Source organism: Bombina bombina, chromosome 3 (assembly GCF_027579735.1).
Source record: "Bombina bombina isolate aBomBom1 chromosome 3, aBomBom1.pri, whole genome shotgun sequence".
Classification (NCBI taxonomy): Eukaryota; Metazoa; Chordata; class Amphibia; order Anura; family Bombinatoridae; genus Bombina; species Bombina bombina.
Window position 1 is genome coordinate 410,367,241 of NC_069501.1, and position 23,791 is coordinate 410,391,031.

The window sequence follows — 23,791 nt, forward strand, 5'->3', positions numbered from 1 at the left end:
AGGATTTCAATGATTCCGCTTTGAAGATCCAAACTTGAACAGATCTGTTTAAATCCTTCAAGTCCAAAATAGGACGCAATCCTCCTTCCTCCTTTGGAACTACATAGATGATAGAGTAAAACCGCTTCCCTTCTCAGACTTCGGAACAGAGGCTAAAGCTCCCAAGTCAAGGAGGTCATCCACACAACAAAGCAGAGCCTCCCTTCTGACAGAATCCTCTGGAACCCTTGATGGAACGAAATGGTCCCTTGGAGGATGGGACTTAAAACAGAACCTGTAGCCCTGATAATATCCAGTACCCATGGGTCCCAGACTGACCTGGCCCAATCCTTCAGATACAAAGAAACTCTGCCCCCTATGGGGGCCTTTGCCTGATTGGGTTCAACTCTTTCATTCTGTCTAACAGACTAAGGATGATCCTCCAAGCTGCCCAGCCCAATGTTGCAGGGAGACCCTTATAAGATACAGAGTGATCCTCGTTTGTGTACCTCTCCACCGGCTTATCTGCTGGACCCTGACCATAGGAAACTCCACAGTCACCCCTGACTGAGTTGACAGGGTACTTTAAAATCTGACCAACTAAGGCCCTGTCCCTAATCTACAAAGCTAAAAGGTCCTGTTCAGGAACGTGGTCCTCCGGGGGTTACAGAACCCAGAGGGCTCGCCTAACCAAATCTACAACACCAGAGATCCTCGCAGTGATAAGTACAATGTGCAGGATAGCATCCCTGACATAATCGTTAGATAAACCCAAAAAGCTGACCTGGTCCCGGATCTCCTCCAGGAAAACCACCATAATCCTCTTCACTATTGAACCTGACCAGAATTTTGCAGCTTCCTGTAATGCTCACTGCTGGCTCAAACAAAGCAGCAGCCTGAAGAGACAGGGCAAAGACAGGGCAAAGAGATATTCCTCTAACCCCCCCCCCCCCAAGAGGAGAAAAGGACATAAAAACATTGAACTCCCCGAGCTCAGCTGTAGAGCATGTTGTACTGTTTATGGAAGGAACACTGTTCCACACCACAGCGTATTCCTCTTGGACAGGAAACAAATGGACAGCCTATCCCCTCATTTTCCCTATAAATTATCTCATCAATAATAGGTAAAACAGGGAAAACAGACAGGTTTCTCTGCCTAGTACCAGGCCCCGAGCCTGTACTAGGAAAATATTCTTCTCCAGACAATGTAGCTGCCCGGGTCTTCAGGGTAGACAAGAACCTATCTAAAAAACCAAGTGGTTGCACATTAAACCAAGTCCTCCAACTCATTTGCTGGAGGGTCAACGGAAGCAAAGTCATTCTTAAATTCAACTGAAGGATCCCCTTCAGAAGTCCTCCTAGAATTGACAGCCGTGACGTCTATCGCCACACACGGCTCCCAACCAGAGAGAAGTATACCCTCAAGTTAAAACTTGATCCTTGGCCATCACTTAGCTCATCCAATACATCTGCCCATATACAGGCCATAAGATCGTCAACCAACAGACTCCAACCAGAGTTGAGTAATTCTCTCCATCAAGCCCTGTAGCAACCAAAGCCTTCTACGTGGACTGTGGGCCAGGTATATAGTCAAGTGATTGAAAGTCTCAACAGTATCCCCTGTGCATGACGAACCTGGATCCTCAGTCGCAATCTGATCACCATGGGGTGGTTTGTACCCCATGAACCTTAGAGAACCGTTCTGGACCTGCTTAACTTCCAACACCAGGCGACATCGGATGAGTAAAACAGTAGACTCGGGATGACCGGGCAACCAACCACGAGTGCAACTCCTGTATGAGCACTTAGCCGCAACTATCTAATGGTCCTAAAAGGACCATATAGGTACCAACACTTGTCCGAAACCTGCATGCCCGTGCCATAGCACCTTTCCACCCTTCCCGGTACTCAGGGGGTAACATTGGCAAATTGCCTGTCAAGGGGGCCAAGATGTAACACAGGGACAAGACTTATACCTCCTTTTTATTACACAAAATGCAATGAAAGAGGGCACAACTCACCCATTTGAGTCTATAAATTAGTGTGAAACACATCGCGTTATCAGACAGGGGATAAGGTAGACTGGAAAGAGGCATGAGAAACCCAGCGGCAGCCCAAATTATATATTCCAATGCTCCTTAGAGATTTATTTGGATACATGATCCCCAGTTCTCCTGAGCCAAACCATTATAAACTTCTTAAGCACCTCTCTCTGCCTACCTCCATGAGACAAACGACTAATGGAGGGTAGGGGTGTCTTTGCCTCCTCCTGGTGCCGGCCAGGAATAGTATTTCTCATAGGTTATGAATCTCTCACTGCCAAAAGAAGGAAAGGAAAAAATTATTGAACCAGATAATGAACATAAAAAAATGCCACAAAAAGTCAGTTTTTTGCTTTTTATTTAAAAATACTTTATTCCAAAGCAATTGGTTGCTATTTTGGTGAAAACATACAGCACAGCTTACAGACTCTGTCAATCTGATAATCATCCCCATATAGCATATGCCCATTTCTGAGAAACCTCATTATTAGATAGTTTTTTCATATTTACAAAGGCTTCCTATGATCTGGTATTTTATCATCCTACTCCACTAGTGACAATAATCATTATAACCACCTCCTTTTTATTGATGCTGCCAGAAGGATTCTTAAAGGTACATTCTAATGCAAAAAGACATGCTCTGAAATGGCATCTGGACTAATGCAAAGCACTTTATTATGAATAAAGAATATCTACCCCTATTGCCTTCAGTTGGCACAATATGCAGCAGTAAGGTTCCTAACTGGACAGCCAAAAGTTTGCCACGACACCCATCCTCTATTCTCTAAACTAGTAGCCAATAATATGGCAAATACTATTCAATATTGCCCTGCTGTCTTATAAGCACTGCATGATCAGGGGCCCAGCCATTTAAATGAAGTTATATGTGCTAAAAAATTAACAAACTGTTGCGCTTCAGCTTTTACCCCACCTCTATAGAGCACTCTCCCCAGCACAGTGAAAGAAGCCACATCCCTGGATTTGTTACACAGACCTTTCAATACTATAAAATCTCATTTCTAACCCTAGTATGTAAATGTATGATGTTTAAACCAGGAGAAAAGTGATATATTAGTAAGTGTTATTAGAGCATGTCATTTATGCATTACTGACTATCTTAAAGGGACACTAAAGTTATAACTAAACTTTCATGACAGCGCATTAAATTCAATTTTAAATAACTTTTCAATTTACTTCTATTATCAAGTTTGCTTTGTTCTTGTGGTATCCTTTGTGAAAGAGTAAATCGAGGTAGCTTAGGAGAGTAAATATATCTATAGCAGTCTATGGCAGCAGTGTTTGCAACTATGTACAACATTGCTATAAACATTGCTGCCAGATGGATAAAAACAGGTGAACACTCCTAAGCTACAATTACTCTTTAAGAAAGGACATCAAGCAAAATGTATAAAAAAATTTAAACTGGAAATTTGCTTAAAATGTAATGACCTGTTCAATCCATTTAAGTTTACTTTTGAATTTACTGTACCTTTAATATGTATTTAACTATTGCTTAAAAACTGTGTGTGCTTCGTCTCTTAAATAGAAAATGGCTGGTAATTATCAGAAGCTTGAAATTGCTGCTCCTAATTTAGTCACTGGTTGTGACCTGTGGGACTTTACCTATGTGTTTAATCAATTAGAGCACATACATGTTTGTATTACAATGTCCCTTAAAATTTTATTAAAATCTATAAAGTTCTATACAGGTCACCGGTACGCTGTTAAGCATCCCTCTCTAACAAGACTAGACTTATAGGGATATGAAACCCAAAAATGAATTTTGTAATTCAGACAGAGCATTCAATTTTAAAAAAGTTTCCAGTTTCCTTCTATTATCAAATTTGCTTTGTTCCCCTGATACTCTGTGTTTAAGAGATACCTAGGTAGGCATCTGGAGCGTTACATCATGGCAGGAAATAGTGCTCTTGTAAATTGATAACATTCTTGCAGAACTGCTGCCCCATAGTGCTCCAGAATATGTCCCTGTTTTTTAACAAACAGTACCAAGAGAATAAAAATTGGTATTAGAAGTAAATTAGAAAGTTGCTTTAAATCATATGCTCTATCTGATTCATGAAAAAAGTTGGGTTTCATGTCCCTTTAAACATGGGCTAAAAAAAATCTAAACAATTATTCCTCATTTAAAACACATTTTGGCCGTGATTTTCTCAAGAAAAAAACCCGGGCTTTAAGTTTTTACAGTAGATTAAAAAACAACAAAAACCCCTAAATTTAGCATTACAGCACAGTTATCAATAAAGACACCTTTATAAACAGTCTTCTTTCCACAGGAAAGACAAGTTTAGTTTAATATACTGTAGTTTACAAAAGAACAAAGTGTCTTCCTAAGAGACACTGCATTTGTCTGCAATCACACTGGCTCCAGCCATGAAGAGCGCTAAAAGTCATCTTCTAGGAAAAGTGAGAATATGCTTTTGTCTTTGCTAGATTGGTCGTTCTCCAAGCAGCATTCGCTTTGTCGCTGACATCAACACAGACACAGCTGTACTATCACTTCTGAATTCACTGTGTAGCAACTTATTGATTATGTTTCTTCACAAATGAAAATAGCTACATCGTTATACACTATTTCTTCCAGAGTCTATTCATTTGATGTTATATAAGTCCACATATTTACTGGTTCATATACTTTTTAGGATTGGTAAGAAAAAAAAATGTTGAATTACGGCTCAGTTTTCAAACATCGTGAGGTAAGGCACTGCCCAATCTGTGGTAAAGAAGAACAGATAAAAAAACATAAACATGAAGAGGATGGTAGTCTGGTTTTGCTCCTTTATGGTAACAATAAATGGATAGGCAGAGATCATATCTGTAGAATAAGGGCGGAACCAGCTCATGGGGTAGATTTAACAAGCAGCAGATGCTGAAATCTACCCCCGTAGTCTCTGGCTCGCTGGAAACTTAAATTAAGAAGCAGCGGTCATAAGACTGCTGCTCCTTAACTTGTCAACTGCAATCATCCCGATCCAATACAATTGGGATGATTGACACCCCCTGCTCAATTGGCAGTGAATGTGCAGGGGGCAGAAATTGCACAAGCATTTCACCAGAAATGCTTGTGCAATGTTAAATACTGACAGCGTATGTTGTCGGCATTTAGCAATGCTGGGTGGACATGATTCGCTACAGCGAATCCTGTCCGCCCAGCACTTAATAAATTGTCCCCCATAACTCTAGGATAGTAGGTTATCAACAGGATTAGGGCTATATCTTTATCTGACCATAAATCTGCTCCATCTTAAAAAACATTTTTTTGTACCACACAAAAAAATGACTTTTGATTGGATATTTCTGTTTTTTGTTCTCAAGAAACATTAACAATATATCCAGTAGGTGTGTGGGAAACACACCTAATAAAGCAAATATTGTTTTATTTTCTGAAGAAACAACATGTTTTTAGCTTGCCCAATTTACATGGAATGTTATTCGAACAGGTTTACTGATTAATTTACTTGCACTAAAGTCAATACATTGTTTATTTCTTAAAGGGGTGTGAAAAGCAAACTTTGTCATTCATGATTCAGATGTAAAAAACAATCATTTATTTCTATTATCAATTTTTATACATTCTCTTGGTATCTTTTGTTGAAAAGCAGGGACGTTAGCTCAGGAGCCAGCCCATTTCTGGAGCACTATATGGCAGCAGTCTTACAAGAACGTTATCCATTTGCAAGAGCACTATTTCCTGCCATGTGGTGCTCCAGATGCCTACCTAGGTATCTCGTCAACACAGAATATCACATGGGAGTGAAGCAAATTTGATAATAGAAATAAATTGGAGACTTTTTTTTAAAATGCTATGCTCTGTCTGAATCACAAAATAATTTTTTGGGGTTTCATGTCCCTTTAATGCCAAAACCTTTGCTTTTACTCTTAAATCTGAATTATTTTACTCTCTTTGTTTTTTTTTTCTCCAGTCCATAAAAGACAAATAAAATACGGCAGAGGGCCACATTCTTTATTGGAGGTTCCCTTACCTCTCTATAAACGTATTGTTCTGCTCCAGTTCTGAAGACACTGATTTCATCTGTTCTCTGAGCTGCAACAACCTGTGACAGAGAAACTTTCAAAATGAGGCTTTTCCTTTACTATGTGACTGTCCCTTCCTATAATGGAACATTATCAGTGTATACAAACAAGATGCTATATGGCACCACATGTTCCATTGAACCTTAATGTTCTGTCTGTTTTAAGAGATGTACAAATAACAAGATGGCAGCTTTAAGAAGGGTTTTATGAGTTATTCCTACTTTTTTTTTTACTGGTAGTTTTGAAGTTATAGTAAAAATGAAAATACATTTCAGGGTAAAAGTGCAGGGAGAAGAAGTGTACAAAAGGGACATTTTCAGAGATCTAGCAAAGGGGAAGGGTTATTTCAGGGTTCTACAGAAAGGGAGGGTTATATTTCAGGGTTCTAGAGTAGGGGAAGGTTATATTTCAGGGTTGTAGAGAAGGGGAGGGTATATTTCAGGGTTGTAGAGAAGGGGAGGGTATATTTCAGGGTTGTAGAGAAGGGGAGGGTATATTTCAGGGTTATAGAGAAGGGGAGGGTATATTTCAGGGTTCTACAGGGTTCTACTATTTCAGGGTTCTAGTGAAGGGGAAGATATATTTTTCAGGATTCTAGTGAAGGGGATGGTTATATTTCAGGTTCTAGAGCAGGGGATGGTATAGTTCAGGGTTCTACAGTAGGGGAAGGTTATATTTCAGGGTTCTAGTGAAGGGGAGGGTATATTTCAAGGTTCTAGAGAAGGGGAAGGTTATATTTCAGGGTTCTACAGAAGGGGAAGGTTATATTTCAGGGTTCTACAGAAGGGGAAGGTTATATTTCAGGGTTCTACAGAAGGGGAGGTTATATTTCAGGGTTCTACAGAAGGGGGAGGTTATATTTCAGGGTTCTACAGAAGGGGAGGGTATATTTCAGGGTTCTACAGAAGGGGAAGGTTATATTTCAGGGTTCTACAGAAGGTGAGGGTATATTTCAGGGTTCTACAGAAGGGGAAGGTTATATTTCAGGGTTTTAGTGAAGGGGAGGGTATATTTCAAGGTTCTACAGAAGGGGAAGGTTATATTTCAGGGTTCTACAGAAGGGGAGGGTATATTTCAGGGTTCGACAGAAGGGGAAGGTTATATTTCAGGGTTCTACAGAAGATGGAGGTTATATTTCAGGGTTCTACAGAAGGGGAAGGTTATATTTCAGGGTTCTAGAAAAGGGGACAGTTATATTTCAGGGTTCTAGAAAAGGGTAAGGGTATATTTCAGGGTTCTAGAGAAGGGTAAGGGTATATTTGAGGGTTCTAGTGAAGGAGAAGGTTATATTTCAGGGTTCTAGAGAAGAAGACAGTTATATTTCACGGTTCTAGAGAAAGGGAATGGTATATTTCAGGGTTCTAGAGAAGGGGAAGAGTATATTTGAGGGTTCTAGTAAAGAGGGAGGCTATATTTCAGGATTGTAGTGAAGTAGAAAAGGAGAAATCTCAGAGTTTTAATGAAGAAAATAATACAGGGTTCTAGCAAATGGAAAGGAGAAGTTTCAGGGTTCTAATGAAGGGACATTCAAGGATCAAGAAAAGTAAAAAGGGTTCTAGTGAAGGAGAAAGATACATTTTAGTGTTTTAAGGAAGTGCAAACTTCAGTGTTAAACTAAAGGGGAAAATTCAGGATTTGACTTAAGTTTTATGGGTTTTTGAATGCAGTTTATGCGTCCTTTCATATTTTCAGAAGCACCAATAGGTTCTGAAGTAAAACTAATCTATGATGCACTGTGTTGGGACCTTCATTTGTGACCATTTCACATTAGCTTGTCTATGCCAGCCAGTACTTACAAAATGATTAGAAAATCCTACTCAGACTGAGATGTCACATTTTTCTTCCTGTCTCTATATGGCCTGTGAAAATATCACAAGTAAAACCCTACTAAGGCTGCCAAAAAAAGCATATATAGGCAAACATATGCCTCAAAACTACACGGCTTCATTATGAATCTGACTTGGTTTATATGTAAACAATTTCAGTGAGAAACCTAAAGTTTGTGAAAAAGTTAACGATTTTTTTATTTGATCGCATTTGGCTGTAAAATGGTGGGATGAAATATACCAAAATGGGCCTAGATTAATACTTTGAGTTTTCTACAAAAATATATAGTTTTGATGGGTAAATAAAAAAAACAAGGCACTATTACTGTTTAAATTGAGTGATCCTTAAGGGGTTAAATATATTTATGTTGTGTTATATGCAACTTTTTTAGCCCTAACCCTTTACGCGAGATCTTCACTCAAGCTAACCTGACGAGTGCAAGCTTAGACTGCGCGCGGCGATGCACGTTTACTTTTAACTTCAGCATAAGTTAATGCGGGTGCGATATTCAAATATGGTGCGTGCTAACAGCTCTACTTGTAATCTAGTCCAATGTGTTAATCTGGCTCCCAGCAGTGCATTCAGTAAATGATCTCAAGAGAATTAAGCAACTTTGATAATAAAAGTAATCCAAAACTTTGTTTAAAATTGTATGCTGTATCTGAATCATAAAAGAACAATTATGTATTTTTCTCAACACTGTATGATTTATAACATACAAGAGGCGTGTTATTTCTGCAGACACAGTCACAGTATTGAGAACTACACAAGCAAGAATATGTGATAATATCTTTTAGATAGAAAACAATGCCCCTAATAATCTTACAGAACCCTCTGGGAGAGCATGACATTGTAAATGGATTAATAGAATTAATTTATCAAAATGATTAACCATAAAAACCATGAATATCCAGCCTCATGCAACATAATTAAAAACGAATCCTTATTTCAGGATGAATAACCTATGGATTATAATATAGCTTAAATAGAAAACTATCTTTAGATAGATTTTGCCTCAAAACACATTTTATTTAAAAAAAAAAAAATCCTATTTAAATTTAAAAAAAATCAGATTTTTTTATTTGTTTAAAATTATTGATTTGTATCCACCCTGGTAACAAGTACTTCCTCCTAATGTTCATTGGCTAATAGCTACTTTCTGCAAATGCTCATTATTAAATGCTTCTCTTTTATGTCAATGATAGAAAACGATTGAGTACAGTGTCCCTTTAAAGGGCCATCATAGTCAAAAAAATCAGATGCTCAAATTTGTTAGAGCGTATAAATTTAAGACTAGTAACTCTGTACTACTATGTGTTCAGTCCCGAAAAAGGAGTTAAACACACAGTACAAGTACTGCAGAGCACTGCTGGTCCTGAGTGGAAATCACTGCTGATCCAGTCAGCAGCACTAGTCACATGATTGGATCAGCAGCGGTTTCTGCTTGCAAAACTGCAGTATTGGAATAAAACACCCAAACATTATGGTAACATATAACATAGTTATATATTCACTTCACCACAAAATAGCAGTCACTGCTGCTTTATTGTCATTTCAGTTTTGTTCTATGCATCTATCTTGTCCTTTAAATTTTGTTCTAACATACATCTTTTTCCCCTACATTGTAAGCTGTAAACTTCCTATCATTAACTAATTCCTATTTAAAATTAGATACTTACCTGTAAAATAAACCCTAAGCTAGCTACAATATAACTAATGGTTACATTGTAGCTAGCTTAGGTTTTAGTTTTATTTCACAGGCAAATTTGTATTTATTTTAACTAGGTAGACTAGTTAGTAAATAGTTATTAACTATTTACTAGCTACCTAGCTAAAATAAATAAAAAAAAAAATTTCTAATTGATTCCAATAATCTGTCCTTATACCCTTCTCTAAATTATAAGAACATAATTTTATACCATAATTTTATACCCTAATTTTATACCAGCAATAGAGTCGAAAATATTTCATAGATGGGAAAGGAAGGGCTTAATTTTTGTGCAACAATTACGGGACATGAAACTGAGGGTTGTAGAACGTTTCAAGATCTAAGAAGAGAATTTGAAATACCAAATAATGAATTTTTTGCGTATCTACAAGTACGACACTTCTTAGAAATCCTTAATAAAGAATCTATACAAGATAACCTAGGTGAAAGGATGAATATGGTTTTAAATGTATACAGTCAATGAAATTATTCTATTTCCTTTATGTATAAAACTATTAAAACGTTTCAGGAAACAACAAGAATAGGGGCTTTGGCAGCAAGCTGGCGGCAGCCAATAGAGAGATTACAGAAGAGTTTTAGTCTGGTAGATAAAGCAACTTTATCCACGGGTTGGAGAGAGTCCCATATGAAAATAATTAATAAGTTATACATTACTCCAGCTGTAAAAGCAAAATGGGATAAAAATATAGAAAACAAGTGTTTCAAATGTAGCCTCCCACTAGCAGATCTAACTCATTGCTTATGGTCTTGTCCAAAGATTCAAAAATTTTGGAGTAAGTTGAACTATTGGCTGAATAGGATTAATGGAAAAAAGATAAAACTAGAAAAAGAGGATATTACTTTTATGTGTCAAACCCCCAAACCACAGATCAATCTTAAATTTGTGAATACAGTAATACTAATAGGAAGGTCACTAATTTTGAAACATTGGAAGTCCAAGAAAGCTCCCAATCTATCAGAGTGTATCAATAAAATTAAGGGACAATTGATAGTGGAACAATTTGATACAACAGTTAATTCTGAAACGCAGATTAAATGCTTTCTTGGCAAATGGAGGAGTTTTATCCAGGCATTCTCTCAGGTAGAACAGATACGGCTAATATATTCTTTCAGAGAACCGGAAAGATTGAATAACGCGATTGCAAGAAACAAATTTCCCAATTGGAACTAACAGTTCCTTCGGACTGTCAGGGGCTGAGGGGGGTAGAGGAATGGAGGGGCATGCCTCATATGATTTTGCCCCCCCCTTTTTCTTTTTTTTCTTTCTTTCTCTCCCCTCTTTCTTTTTCTTTTTCTTCTTGCTTTGTATGTAAACCACAATAAGGGCTATCGAATAACAAGGCATGGCGTGCCGTTTGGCTGAAAATAAATACATTTACCTGTAAAATAAAACCTAGCCTGTCTTACACTAACACCTAAACTTACACTACGATTAAATAAATTACATTAATTAAATACAATTAACTAAATTACAACCCCCCCCCACTAAATTACACAAAATAAAAAAAGAAATGATCAAATATTTAAACTAATTACACCTAATCTAATAGCCCTATCAAAATAAAAAACCCACCCAGAATTAAAAAAAACCTAGCCTACAGTAAATTACCAATAGCCCTTAAAAGGGCCTTTTGTGGGGCATTGCCCCAAAGAAATCAGCTCTTTTACCTGTAAAAAAAAATACAAACAACCCCCCAACAGTAAAACCCATCAACCCACACAACCAAACCCCCCAAATAAAATCCTAACTAAAAAACCTAAGCTAAGCTAAAAAACCTAAGCTCCCCATTGCCCTGAAAATGGCATTTGGATGGGCATTGCCTTTAAAAGGGCATTTAGCTCTTTTTCTGTCCAAACTCTAATCTAAAAATAAAACACACCCAATAAACTCTTAAAAAAACCTAACTCTAACCCCCGAAGATCCATTTACAGTTTTTGAAGACCCGACATCCATTCTCAACGAAGCGGCAGAAGTCCTCATCGAAGCCGGCAGAAGTCTTCATCCAACTGGGCAGAAATCTTCATCCAGACGGCATCTTCTATCTTCATCCATCCGGCGCGGAGCGGAGCGGCTCCATCTTCAAGACATTCGGCGCAGAGCATCCTCTTCTTTCCATGGCGACTGAAGAATGAAGGTTCCTTTAAGTGACGTCATCCAAGATGGCGTCCCTTGACTTCCGATTGGCTGATAGAATTCTATCAGCCAATCGGAATTAAAGGTGAAAAAATCCTATTGGCTGATGCAATCAGCAAATAGGATTGAGCTTCAATCCTATTGGCTGATTCAATCAGCCAATAGGATTGAGCTCGCATTCTAATGGCTGATTGAACAGCTAGGGGGTTTTTATTTGGGGGGGGGGGGGCTTTTTTATTTTGATAGGGCTATTAGATTAGGTGTAATTCATTTAAATATCCAATAATTTATTTTTTATTTTGTGTAATTTAGTGTTTTTTTTTGTAATTTAGTTAATTGGATTTAATTAATGTAATTTATTTAATTGTAGTGTAAGGTTAGGTGTTAGTGTAACTCAGGTTAGGTTTTATTTTACAGGTAAGTTTTTATTTATTTTAGCTAGGTAGTTAGTAAATAGTTAATAACTATTTACTAACTAGTCTACCTAGTTAAAATAAATACAAACTTAGCTGTAAAATAAAACTAAAACCTAAACTAGATACAATGTAACTATTAGTTATATTGTAGCTAGCTTAGGGTTTATTTTATAGGTAAGTATTTAGTTTTAAATTGGAATTATTTAGTTAATGATCGGAATTTTTTATTAGATTTATTTTAATTATATTAAAGTGTTAGGGTTAGACTTAGGGTTAGGTTTAGGGGTTTATAACTTTAGTATAGTGGCGGCGACGTTGGGGGCGGCAGATTAGGGGTTAATAAGTGTAAGTAGGTAGCGATGACGTTGGGGCGGCAGATTAGGGGTTAATAATATTTAACTAGTGTTTGCGATGCAGGAGTACTGCGGTTTAGGGGTTAATATGTTTATTATAGTGGCGGCGATGTCCGGAGCGGCAGATTAGGGGTTAATAATTTTATTTTAGTGTTTGCAATGCAGGAGGGCCTCGGTTTAGGGGTTAATAGGTAGTTTATGGGTGTTAGTGTACTTTTTAGCACTTTAGTTATGAGTTTTATGTTACAGCGTTGTAGCATAAAAACCATAACTACTGACTTTCAGTTTACGGTATGGATCTTGACGGTATTGGCTGTACCGCTCATTTTTTGGCCTCCCAGGCAAACTCGTAATACCGGCGCTAAGGAAGTCCCATTGAAAAAGGACTTTTTGAAAGCTGCGGTAGTTACGTTGCGTTCTGGCCAAAAAAGTGTGCGGTGCAGCTAAACCTGCAAGACTCGTAATACCAGCGGTAGTGAAAAAGAGTCTTAACGCGGCTTTTTCACTCATATCGCAAAACTCGTAATCTATAGTCTAAGTCTAAGACATGCATTAGCAGAGGGGGTTCCCAAAAAGAAGCAAAATAAAATAAATTATTTTGTTTTATATCAAAAGGAGTCAAACGACTACAAGGGAGCAGTATAGCAACTGAGGTTCTACATTACTCCACTGAGTCAGACCAGTTTATCAGGGGGAGACAGGCTGGGAGAAGTCACACACACAAACATTAATGTATATGACTAATGTGTGTATTAAATTATTTTGGTAATATCCATAATTTGCTGTTTTTTATGTTGAAAGGCAAAAGACAAAGGGGCATATGTATCAAGCTCCGTATGGAGCTTGATGCCCCGTGTTTCTGGCGATCCTGCAGGCTCGCCAGAAACAGCAGTTATGAAGCAGCGGTCACATCGCCGGAAATCAACCCGATCGAGTACGATCGGGTTGATTGATACCCCCATGCAGGCGGCCCGTTGGCCGCAAGTCTGCAGGGGGCGGCGTTGCACCAGCAGCTCTTGTGAGCTGCTGGTGCAATACTGAATACGGCGAGCGTATTGCTTGCCGTATTCAGCGAGGTCTGGCGGACCTGATCCGCAGTGTCGGATCAGGTCCGCCAGACCTTGATAAATAGGCCCCAAAGCATGAATATTGTAAATTTGTTTTAAAAAATACTTTTTGTACAACAGAATATTAATTAAAAAATGTTTTAAAATTAATAGAAAATATATTATACAAAAGAAAGGTAAAGATAAATCCGCCAATAGCTTACAATATAGAGGCAGTTAGAAGTTGATAAGTGTCGGTCACTAAAATTGTGCCATATGAATTATGCTCTCATTAATCTGCTAAATGGGCATAATAGTCCAAATTGAAATGTTTATGGGTGCATTTAAAGGGACATTAAACACATACATAAAGGCTAGGCAGAATGATATATGCAAAGATTAGCCTGTAAATAACATGTAGATATATTTATTCATTTATATTAGTTTCCTTCTCTGCTAAGGGGAATCAGGGACAGTTATAAATGGATCACTATGGTGTGCAACCAATGACTGTGTGGAATTTAGCTGAGTTAATTATGGAGTGTGCACTTCAGTTCTAACAGGAATGCCAACAATTTTCCAAATTAAACTACAGGAAAAGAGGGAAAAATAAATAATGAAAGTATATTGTAAAGTTGTTTTAATACATATAATTAAGAATTTTATATTACAATTACATTTTTAATGGAAGCACTGTTTCAGTGGCATATGCACATATGCTGCTCACCTCCTGTGAACCCTAAATCATGCACTGCACCGACTGATGACTTAGTTTGCATCATACAAACCCCTTCTGATTCTCTTAGCATGCATAGTGTTTAAAAGCTGGGGCACAAGATACAAACAGCATATATGTGTATGCCACTGAAACAGTGGTAGCTTCTTTTCAGAACTGCAATCTGCTCATGAGCGTTTCAATCTTGACTATTTTGTCCCTTTAAATCAAAGACATGCAGCAACAATGTGCCCAGGGAGATGCCAGCAATGTTGCCCTTCATTTGGTAAGATTATTTAGCCACCACAACATCACAGCTGCACCCATTGTTATTAGCATTATGTTTGAAAAGGAGACAAAAATTTGGATGAGAACCCATGAGTAGAAAAGGATTAGCAGCTCAAGCAAACACGTTTTAGGAATACTGCTGAAATATTACATTAACTCACCTTAGACTGAAATCTGCTGGCACATGGCTAAGGTAAGGTGTGTTCTGAGTTGTTTGAACTGAAGCTATCTGGATCTTCTGAGTCAATCTATTTATGGCCTGCAAGCAAGAGAAAAACACAATCAAGATGGTCAGCGTTTCCAATGAAAAATAGCTTCACTACACATCAGGCCTCTAGGCTCAGAAAAGCAAAAATATAGGTAAAAGTTTCAGCAATTTTGCCTTCCTCGATTTACTGAAGAAAAACAAAAACCCTTTATTATAAATCATATATGTATCAGATAGTCCTACTCCTAATAAAGGGTAAACTGTATATCCCAATGGGGACTATCTCATTTTTCAAGTCCCAGTAGTCTGTAAAAATTATGTCTTACAGAAAGCATTTTTCCCCCCTAAAATAGAAAGGAAACACAATATTGAAATATTATTTTTCAAAACATTATTTCCTTAAAGGGACAGTAATGTTAAAATTAAATGTTGATTGTTGACTGAGCATGCAATTTAAAAAATAATAATAATTTTCTTCTATTATCAAATTTGCTTTTTTATTGTGGTATGAGCTTAACTCGGTTTACTCCTGAACAAATGAAATGGAACAAACAAAGCAAATTTGATCATTCAACCCCTTGCGAAAATCTGAAATAGGTACTACGTCACACAGTACTTTAACCAGCATACTGCACTGACATAGTACCTATGTCCAACACATACGCACATGCTGCGGTCCCCGCTGTCTGCATAGACAGCGGAGACTGCAGATAGGGGAAGAAGGCATCTGCCTTCATATGGTAAGGGAGCACTGACCATATGAAGACAGATAGCTGATCGTTAATGAGAGCTGTCTGTGTCACTCTCTATAATGATTCTCTGCTGATGCCATTGGGAAAACAAGAGAGAGGAGGGTGGGCGGAGTTGCCTACACTACGGAAAAGTATTAGGCAAAGGGAGGGATGGGGCCCTACACTATGGAACAATATTGGCTGGAGGGGGGACCCTACACTACAGAAAAAGTTGACCTAGGAGGGGGATGGGGGCCCTACACTACAGAAAAAAAAGAATAATTTGCTACTAACATACCAATAACAAATATGGTGAAGAGCAGTGGAAGGGGGGAGGGTTAGAGAGCTGTTTGGGGGTGGGATCAGGGAGATGAGAGAGTAAGGACGGAAAGCCATGCATGTCTGCTACTTCTGAACAAAGGCGATCCCAGAGAAACTTTTACAACCATTTGTCTTATGACTGCAGTAGTTTTGTGTAAGTCAAATGGTGGCATCAAGTACACCAAAATAGGTCTAGATCAATACCTTGGGTTGTCTACTTTAAAAAAATAATAATATATATATATATATATATATATATATATATTCCATAGGTACATTTTTTTTTAAAAAAAGGCTCTATTTCTGTTTAAAAGGAGTGATAGCAAAAATGCTAAAAAGTCTCTGGTACTTTTGGCAAGTTTTTCTTTGAAATTCTCAGTAGTGAAGGGGTTAAGTAAAATGTCTCCTTTTTTAAAATGCACACTGTATCTAAACCATATAAGTTTCATTTGGAATATACTATACCTTTAAGTTTGTGCAGTACTCACATATTCATGAGCTATAACTTAGCTCAAAATTATGAAGACAAAGTAATATTGTTTCAATTGATGCAGTATTTGGTGAAATATACGTTGGACTGGCTTAAAGGGACCTACTTCACTAGTGGGCGGGGAAATATGAGGGACATGAGACCCCAAATATTTCATTTGAAATTCAGACATAAAATACAATTTAAAAAAGGGTTCCATTTTACTTCTATTATCAAATTTGTTTTGTTCTCGTGGTATTCTTTGTTAACCCCTTAACGACCAACGACGTATTGGGTACGTCCTGCAAAAAAATGCAGTTAACGACCAAGGACGTACCCTGTACGTCGTTGGTCTTTGAAAGCAGTGGAAGCAATCCTGATCACTTCCAACTGCTTTCATGTTATAGCAGTGATGCCTCGATATTGAGGCATCCTGCTATAACATTTTTTAGCCGTCCGATGCAGAGAGCCACCCTGTGGCCCTCTCTGCATCGGCCATTGATGGCCATATTCGTTGGTGGGTGGGAGCTTACCAAGGGAGGCGGGTGGGCGGCCATCGGTGGGAAGGGGGGCGGGATCGAGTGCGGGTGCGCGCGCGTGAACTGGAGCGGGTGCGCGCGCGTGCACGGGAGCGGGCGCGCGCGCGGGCGGGAGCCCTACACTATGGAACAATGATGGTACTCGGTGGGAGTGAGGGTGGGCATCTCAAAACAATGTTTAGCGATCTGGCAGGGGTTGGGGGGTTGGGGGTTGAGGGAGGGCAGCTACACTACAGAAAATAGTATTTTAAAAAATAAAAATAAAAAAAAACATATTTGATTTAAAACTGGGCACTGGCAGACAGCTGCCAGTACCCAATATGGCGCAATAAGGCAGAGAGAGGGGGGTTAGAGAGCTGTTTGGGGGGGGATCAGGGAGGTTGGGGGCTAAGGGAGGATACTACAGAACAGAATTATTATTTAAAAAAAAAAAAAACCCCAAAAAAACTCTTATTTTAGTACTGGCAGACTTACTGCCAGTACTTAAGATGGCGGGGACAATTGTGGGGTGGGGGGAGCGGAGAGAGCTGTTTGGGAGGGATCTGGGGGTGTGATTTGTCATGTGGGAGGTTGATACCTACACTAAAGCTAAAATTAACCCTGCAAGCTCCCTAAAAGCTCCCTAATTAACCCCTTCACTGCTGGGCATTATACACGTATGGTGCGCAGCGGCATTTAGCTGCCTTCTAATTACCAAAAAGCAAAGCCAAAGCCATATATGTCTGCTATTTCTGAACAAAGGGGATCCCAGAGAAGCTTTTACAACCATTTATGCCATAATTGCACAAGCTGTTTGTAAATAATTTTAGTGAGAAACCGAAAATTGGGAAAATTTTACGTTTTATTTTTATTTGTTCGCATTTGGCGGTGAAATGGTAGCATGAAATATACCAAAATGGGCCTAGATCAATACTTTGGGTTGTCTACTACACTACACTAAAGCTAAAATTAAAACTACAAGCTCCCTACATGCTCCCTAATTAACCCCTTCACTGCTGGGCATAATGTACGTGTGGTGCGCAGCGGCATTTAGCGGCCTTCTAAATACCAAAAAGCGATGCCAAAGCCATATATGTCTGCTATTTTTGAACAAAGGGGATCCCAGAGAAACATTTACAACCATGTATGCCATAATTGCACAAGTTGTTTGTAAATAATTTCAATGAGAAACCTAAAGTTTGTGAAAACATTTGTGAAAAAGTGAACATTTTTTTTTATTTGATCGCATTTTGTAGTGAAATGGTGGCATGAAATATACCAAAATGGGCCTAGATCAATACTTTGGGATGTCTTCTAAAAAAATATATATACATGTCAAGGGATATTCAGGGATTCCAGACAGATATCAGTGTCCCAATGTAACTAGCGCTAATTTTGAAAAAAAGTGGTTTGGAAATAGCAAAGTGCTACTTGTATTTATTGCCCTATAACTTGCAAAAAAAGCAAAGAACATGTAAACATTGGGTATTTCTAAACTCAGGACAAAATATAGAAACTATTTAGCATGGGTGTTTTTTAGTGGTTGTAGATATGTAACAGATTTTGGGGGTCAAAGTTAGAAAAACTGCGTTTTTTTCCATTTTTTCCTCATATTTTATAATTTTTTTTATAGTAAATTATAAGATATGATGAAAATAATGGTATCTTTAGAAAGTCCATTTAATGGCGAGAAAAACGGTATATAATATGCGTGGGTACAGTAAATGAGTATGAGGAAAATTACAGCTAAACACAAACACCACAGAAATGTAAAAATAGCCTTGGTCCCAAACGGACAGAAAATGGAAAAGTGCTGTGGTCATTAAGGGGTTAAAGAGATACCTACTGTATGTAGGTAGGTTCACATGTCTGGAGCACTACATGGCAGGAAATAGTGTTGCCATCCAGTGCAGAAGACACGTGCACACTCCTGAGCATCGCTATCGGCTTTTCAAAAAAGGATATCAAGAGAATGAAGAAAAATTGGTACATTGATTAAAATGGCATGCTCAATCATCTGAATCATTTTGGGGTTTCAGGTTTCTTTTAAGGAAACTTTTGTTTGTATTTAAAAATTGAAAAACCTGAGGTTTCAAATATGTTTTATACAGTAATTAATAATATTTTACACTATACCGAGACAGTTTGTAACAGTTGTCAGGTGTTATGTGGAATGTTTACTGTTTGTAATTTTAAAATAAAACACACACATCATTCAAATAAAATGAGTACAATAAACCAATAAAATGAAAGACCATACATTATTTACAAACTCCTCGTAGCTCCGTAGTTCCCTGATGCAGGTGCCCAGGTGTCCATTCACCAACATTAAATGCTGTTCAGTGTTTAAAATGCTCCTGGCAGGAAGAAAAACATTAGTAAAAATAATGGATGCTGCCATGTTGTAACCTAGGTTTTTCTAGATTTAAAACTTATCTCCTCCGCTGAGGCCAGTTCGGGACAGTTATAAATGAGTTACTACAATAACAACATCAAAGTATTTAATGTTAATGTTTAACTGAGAGTTTAACTGAGTGTCATATATACTTATATTGTTGATTCTAGGCCAATCTGGTACCCCACTATAGAAACAGTCTGGGCTTCTAAGGGCACCAGCTCCTACTGAGTATGTGTAAGAGTTCACAGTATATATGATTATGTGTTTGTGATTGGCTGAGTGATATCTGTCACATGACACATGGGAAGGGGGGGCAAATGGAAGTATCAGAAAAAATCATAGGTCTTGCGGACCTGATCCGACAGTGCGGATCAGGTCCGCAAGACCTTGCTGAATGCGGAGAGCAATACGCTCTCCGTATTCAGCATTGCACCAGCAGTTCACAAAAGCTGCTGGTGCAACGCCGCCCCCTGCAGACTCGCGGCCAATCAGCCGCCAGCAGGGAGGTGTCAATCAACCCGATCGTACTCGATCGGGTTGAATTCCGGCGATTCCTGTCCGCCTCATCAGAGCAGGCGGACAGGGTTATGGACCAGTGGTCTTTAGACCGCTGCTACATAACTGCTGTTTCTGGCAAGCCTGCAGAGCTTGATAGATCGGCCCCTATGAGTTATTATATTGTCTTTTTATTATGAATTTGTTGATTATGCAATTCTACTGTATTTAATGGTCCTTTAAAAAAGACAAAGAAACCCCCTGCTAGTGGCCGATTGTCCACGAATCTGCAGGGGGCGGCATTGCACAAGCAGTTCACCAGAACTGCTTGTGCAATGATAAATGCCATCACATTTATCAATGTGCAGCAGATATAACACGTTACATCGCATCATGGCCGCTCGCACTTTCATAAATCGGCCCTAAAGAGGGGAGCTGGGCTGCTGGCATGAGCTTTATGGGTATGCTATTTTCTAATGATTGGACTGTTAAGTGGAAGAGCTACGTAACTGCAGAGAGGATTTCCTGTGTCTAGTATTGAGTATTCAGGGTTTAGTGATATTTTATATATACAGTTTGTTTGTAGATAAAATACACATGAAGCTGAAACACACACACACGTATATAAACACCAACATAATAACAATATAGCAGGAAACTTTATCATTCAGATAGAACATATCATTTTACAGTAAATAACTTTCTAATTGACTACTATTAAATTTGCTTCATTATCTTTATATCCTTTGTTGAAGGACTAGGAGCAATGCATTACTGGGAGCTAGCTGAACACACCAGGTGAGCCAATGACAAAAGGCATATTATGCATCTACCAGTAAGTAGACAGCCTATACCTAGGTATGCTCTTAAACAAAGGATACCAAGACAAGGGAGTAAATTGGAAAGTTGATTAAAATGACGTTCTATCTGAATCATGAAAGTATAATTTTGACGTTACTTTCCATTAAAGTAGCAATACATTTTAGTGGCTTTACAATGCATTTTAAAAAATATTTTTAAAATGTGTTGTTTGAGCAGTAAAAAGGTATTACTACTTACTGCATCTGGCATCTGAATCACTGGACTAACAGAGCTACTCCAACAAACACACAAACTGTGGATAAAGACATCAGTGTTCCTTACCCCATCCTTTTGGTATGTGCAGCCAAAGCAGAACGATATTTGTCTGTAACCTCTTGGAATATGGTCAGAACTTTCTTGGCCCAAAGTGCAAAGTTTAGCCTGAATATATATAAAAAAAAGGATCAGTTAGACACAATAATTAGATAAGGAAATAGGTCAAATAAATACAGGAATACAACTTACTTATCCAGTTTGTGAATTTGCTTCTCATTGTAACCAAGCACTAAAAAAACAAAATAATATGTTTAATGTGACATGAAAGAGTGCATTTAAAGGGATAGTACATTCCAAATGAAAAGTTCATGATTCACATAGAGCATGCAATTTTCCACAACTTTCCAATTTGCTTCCATTATCTAATTTGCTTCATTCTTTTTATATCATTTGTGGAAGAACATGTCTAGAGTACTCTATTGCAGTAGTGTTTTTAACAATTTAAAACATTATAAGTATTGCTTCCATATAGTACTCAACACGTACATGCTCCCAAGCCTACCTAGGTATGCTCTTCAACAAAGGATACAAATAGAACAACGCACAATTTGATAATAGACCTTAATTGGAAAGTTTGTTTAAAATTGTATTCTGTTTTTGAATCATGAAAGTTTAATTTTGACATGTTATGTCCTTTCGAAGGTGGTTCTGTAACAAATTGAAAATGAATCACACTAGATGTGTTGTATTAGTTTAATTGCGCTTCTATTTATACACGTACAAAGACCGACAAGCCAACCAATCATGATCCCACTCATAGAACACATATACTCTATATGGAAAGGGAGTGTAGTTATGTCTTCATGTATAATGTAAGCCCCAAAACAGCAGATTCTAAATAGGAGTCCCCTATGGATGTTCAAAATAAATTTCTCTGATGTCATTGATTTACAAATTATAGTGATGAGTCTTTTGGAGATAACACTTTGATGGGTTTAACTTTAGGGGGTGGCTACAGATCTGGACTACAGTGATTTCTATGGATTGGGAATTTTGAAAATGAGTAAATAAATATCAAGCAAAAGGAACATTGAAATCATTATATATATGTAGAGAAAAAACCCTCTCTCTGGAGAATCAAATGTGCATCTTCATTCTTCAACCATGTCTAATGAAGGCAAAATAAAGACTCAGGTATGTGTGAGGTGGGAGGGTTTTTAAAGAGCTCTTGGGGTTTGGGAATCTGTGCCTCCTCCAAGTTGTAGAAAACAGTAATTTACAGGAGTGTAGGATTGTGGACTCTCACCACCTCTATGAAAGAAATAGTTGTTCATGGCAAAATTTGCATTGTTTTGCAGATAAGGCAAATACCCCTTCACATGTTTTTTTATCTATCTAATGTTGAGGCAAATTAAGGAAAGATATAAATGATCTCCTTCACATATGAAGCAATCACTATAAATACTGCTGTATGGTCAGGATTCTGGACATTGAAATATTCACCACACCATATTAAACACCTTAAAGCGATGGTAAATCCTAGTGTTTCAAAAACGCTAGGATTTACCATCACTAAAAATAAAGGCGACCTTCATTCATCAATTTAAAAAAAACTGATGAAAAGTTGCCTTTATTTCGCCAAAGTTTCAATGCTTAACGGCTTTGACAGCCCACGGCAGTGGTAATTTTTTCAATGAGGTGACGTTTCCACCTCTTAGCTAATAGCCTTGTGGGCCAATCTGCATTATGCTGTAGGCAAGCACAGCTCTGAACTAACACTATTCTCAATGACCTCTGTATCACTACCATACATGCACTGCACCTTATCACTCAGTATTAAACGTACGTCACATACAAAGTTACTGAGCTAACCAAACTAAAAATAAACCAAGACTACATTATTATAATGCAACACAACACAATCTTACCACCACTATTATTCCCTATTTAGCAACAAAATACCAAAGCAATACCTTCCTACTATTACCAAAGCAGATATTTATGTATCTAATAAAACGTGCAGTGCTATTCATTATGTTATGCAAACACTATTGTACATTTCACACTATAGTGATGTCACCTGTAATTTCATACAAGAAAGACTAATAATCCTATATATCATTAAAATCCTCATTTAACATTAAATATTTCCTATTTAACATCACAGTAACAAAAACTAACTATTGGAATGAAAATAGCAAAATGATTTAGTGATTTTATTTGAATTATCCCTTTTAAACTTCACAGTATTAGATTTCTTCATTCAACATCATAATAGGAAATGTCCATATTCAACATCTCAATATTAAAGGGACAGTAAACAGACAAGACTTCCTTAAAATACATAAAAGATTGCAATAGGCTGGTGCTATTGAAGTTTAAATAATATTTAGCACCCTCCAGGTGCAAATGTATAAGCTATACCCGTCGCCTCTCTTTTTGGTCTGTTTCTTTTTTTTCATGTACGTGTGGGATGGTGTTACAGCCAATCACACGCATTACGCCCACTCACTCCAGCTAATGTTCTCTAGTAATAAAATAAAACTGCAATTACGTATATTAAATCAGTGTTGTGGCTTTATTCAGTATGACCTTTCCCCCACCCCCAGAAGAAATTCAACATTTCACAGTCAAAATAACTATATCAAGTTATCAAGTTTGCTTGTGCTAATAAAAAGCAAAAAGTTTGCCATTTCAAAATAACAGCATTCTCTTTTAACCCCTTAATGACCACAGCACTTTTCCATTTTCTGACCGTTTGGGACCAAGGCTATTTTTACATTTCTGCTGTGTTTATGTTTAGCTGTAATTTTCCTCTTACTCATTTACTGTACCCACACATATTATATACCGTTTTTCTCGCCATTTAATTAATTTATCATAAAATATGGGGAATTTAAAAAAAAAACACACTTTTTCTAACTTTGACCCCCAAAATCTGTTACATATCTATAACCACCAAAAAACACCCATGCTAAATAGTTTCTAAATT

General features: G+C 37.8%; 1 protein-coding gene across 2 annotated transcripts in view; it reads right to left on the bottom strand.

The window, feature by feature from the left end:
- Window positions 1-2,362: 2,362 nt before the first annotated feature.
- IKBKE (inhibitor of nuclear factor kappa B kinase subunit epsilon) overlaps window positions 2,363-23,791 on the bottom strand; it is a 277,152-nt gene continuing 255,723 nt past the window's right edge. For both annotated transcript variants that reach the window (XM_053706599.1, XM_053706595.1), the window contains 6 exons: window positions 21,049-21,088; window positions 20,866-20,964; window positions 19,090-19,186; window positions 14,744-14,841; window positions 6,023-6,094; window positions 2,363-4,752 (listed from right to left, as the gene is read on the bottom strand). In XM_053706599.1, coding sequence (XP_053562574.1) covers window positions 4,722-4,752; window positions 6,023-6,094; window positions 14,744-14,841; window positions 19,090-19,186; window positions 20,866-20,964; window positions 21,049-21,088 — 437 coding nt within the window. In that variant the 3' untranslated portion in view covers window positions 2,363-4,721. The remainder of the gene's footprint in view (window positions 4,753-6,022; window positions 6,095-14,743; window positions 14,842-19,089; window positions 19,187-20,865; window positions 20,965-21,048; window positions 21,089-23,791) is intronic.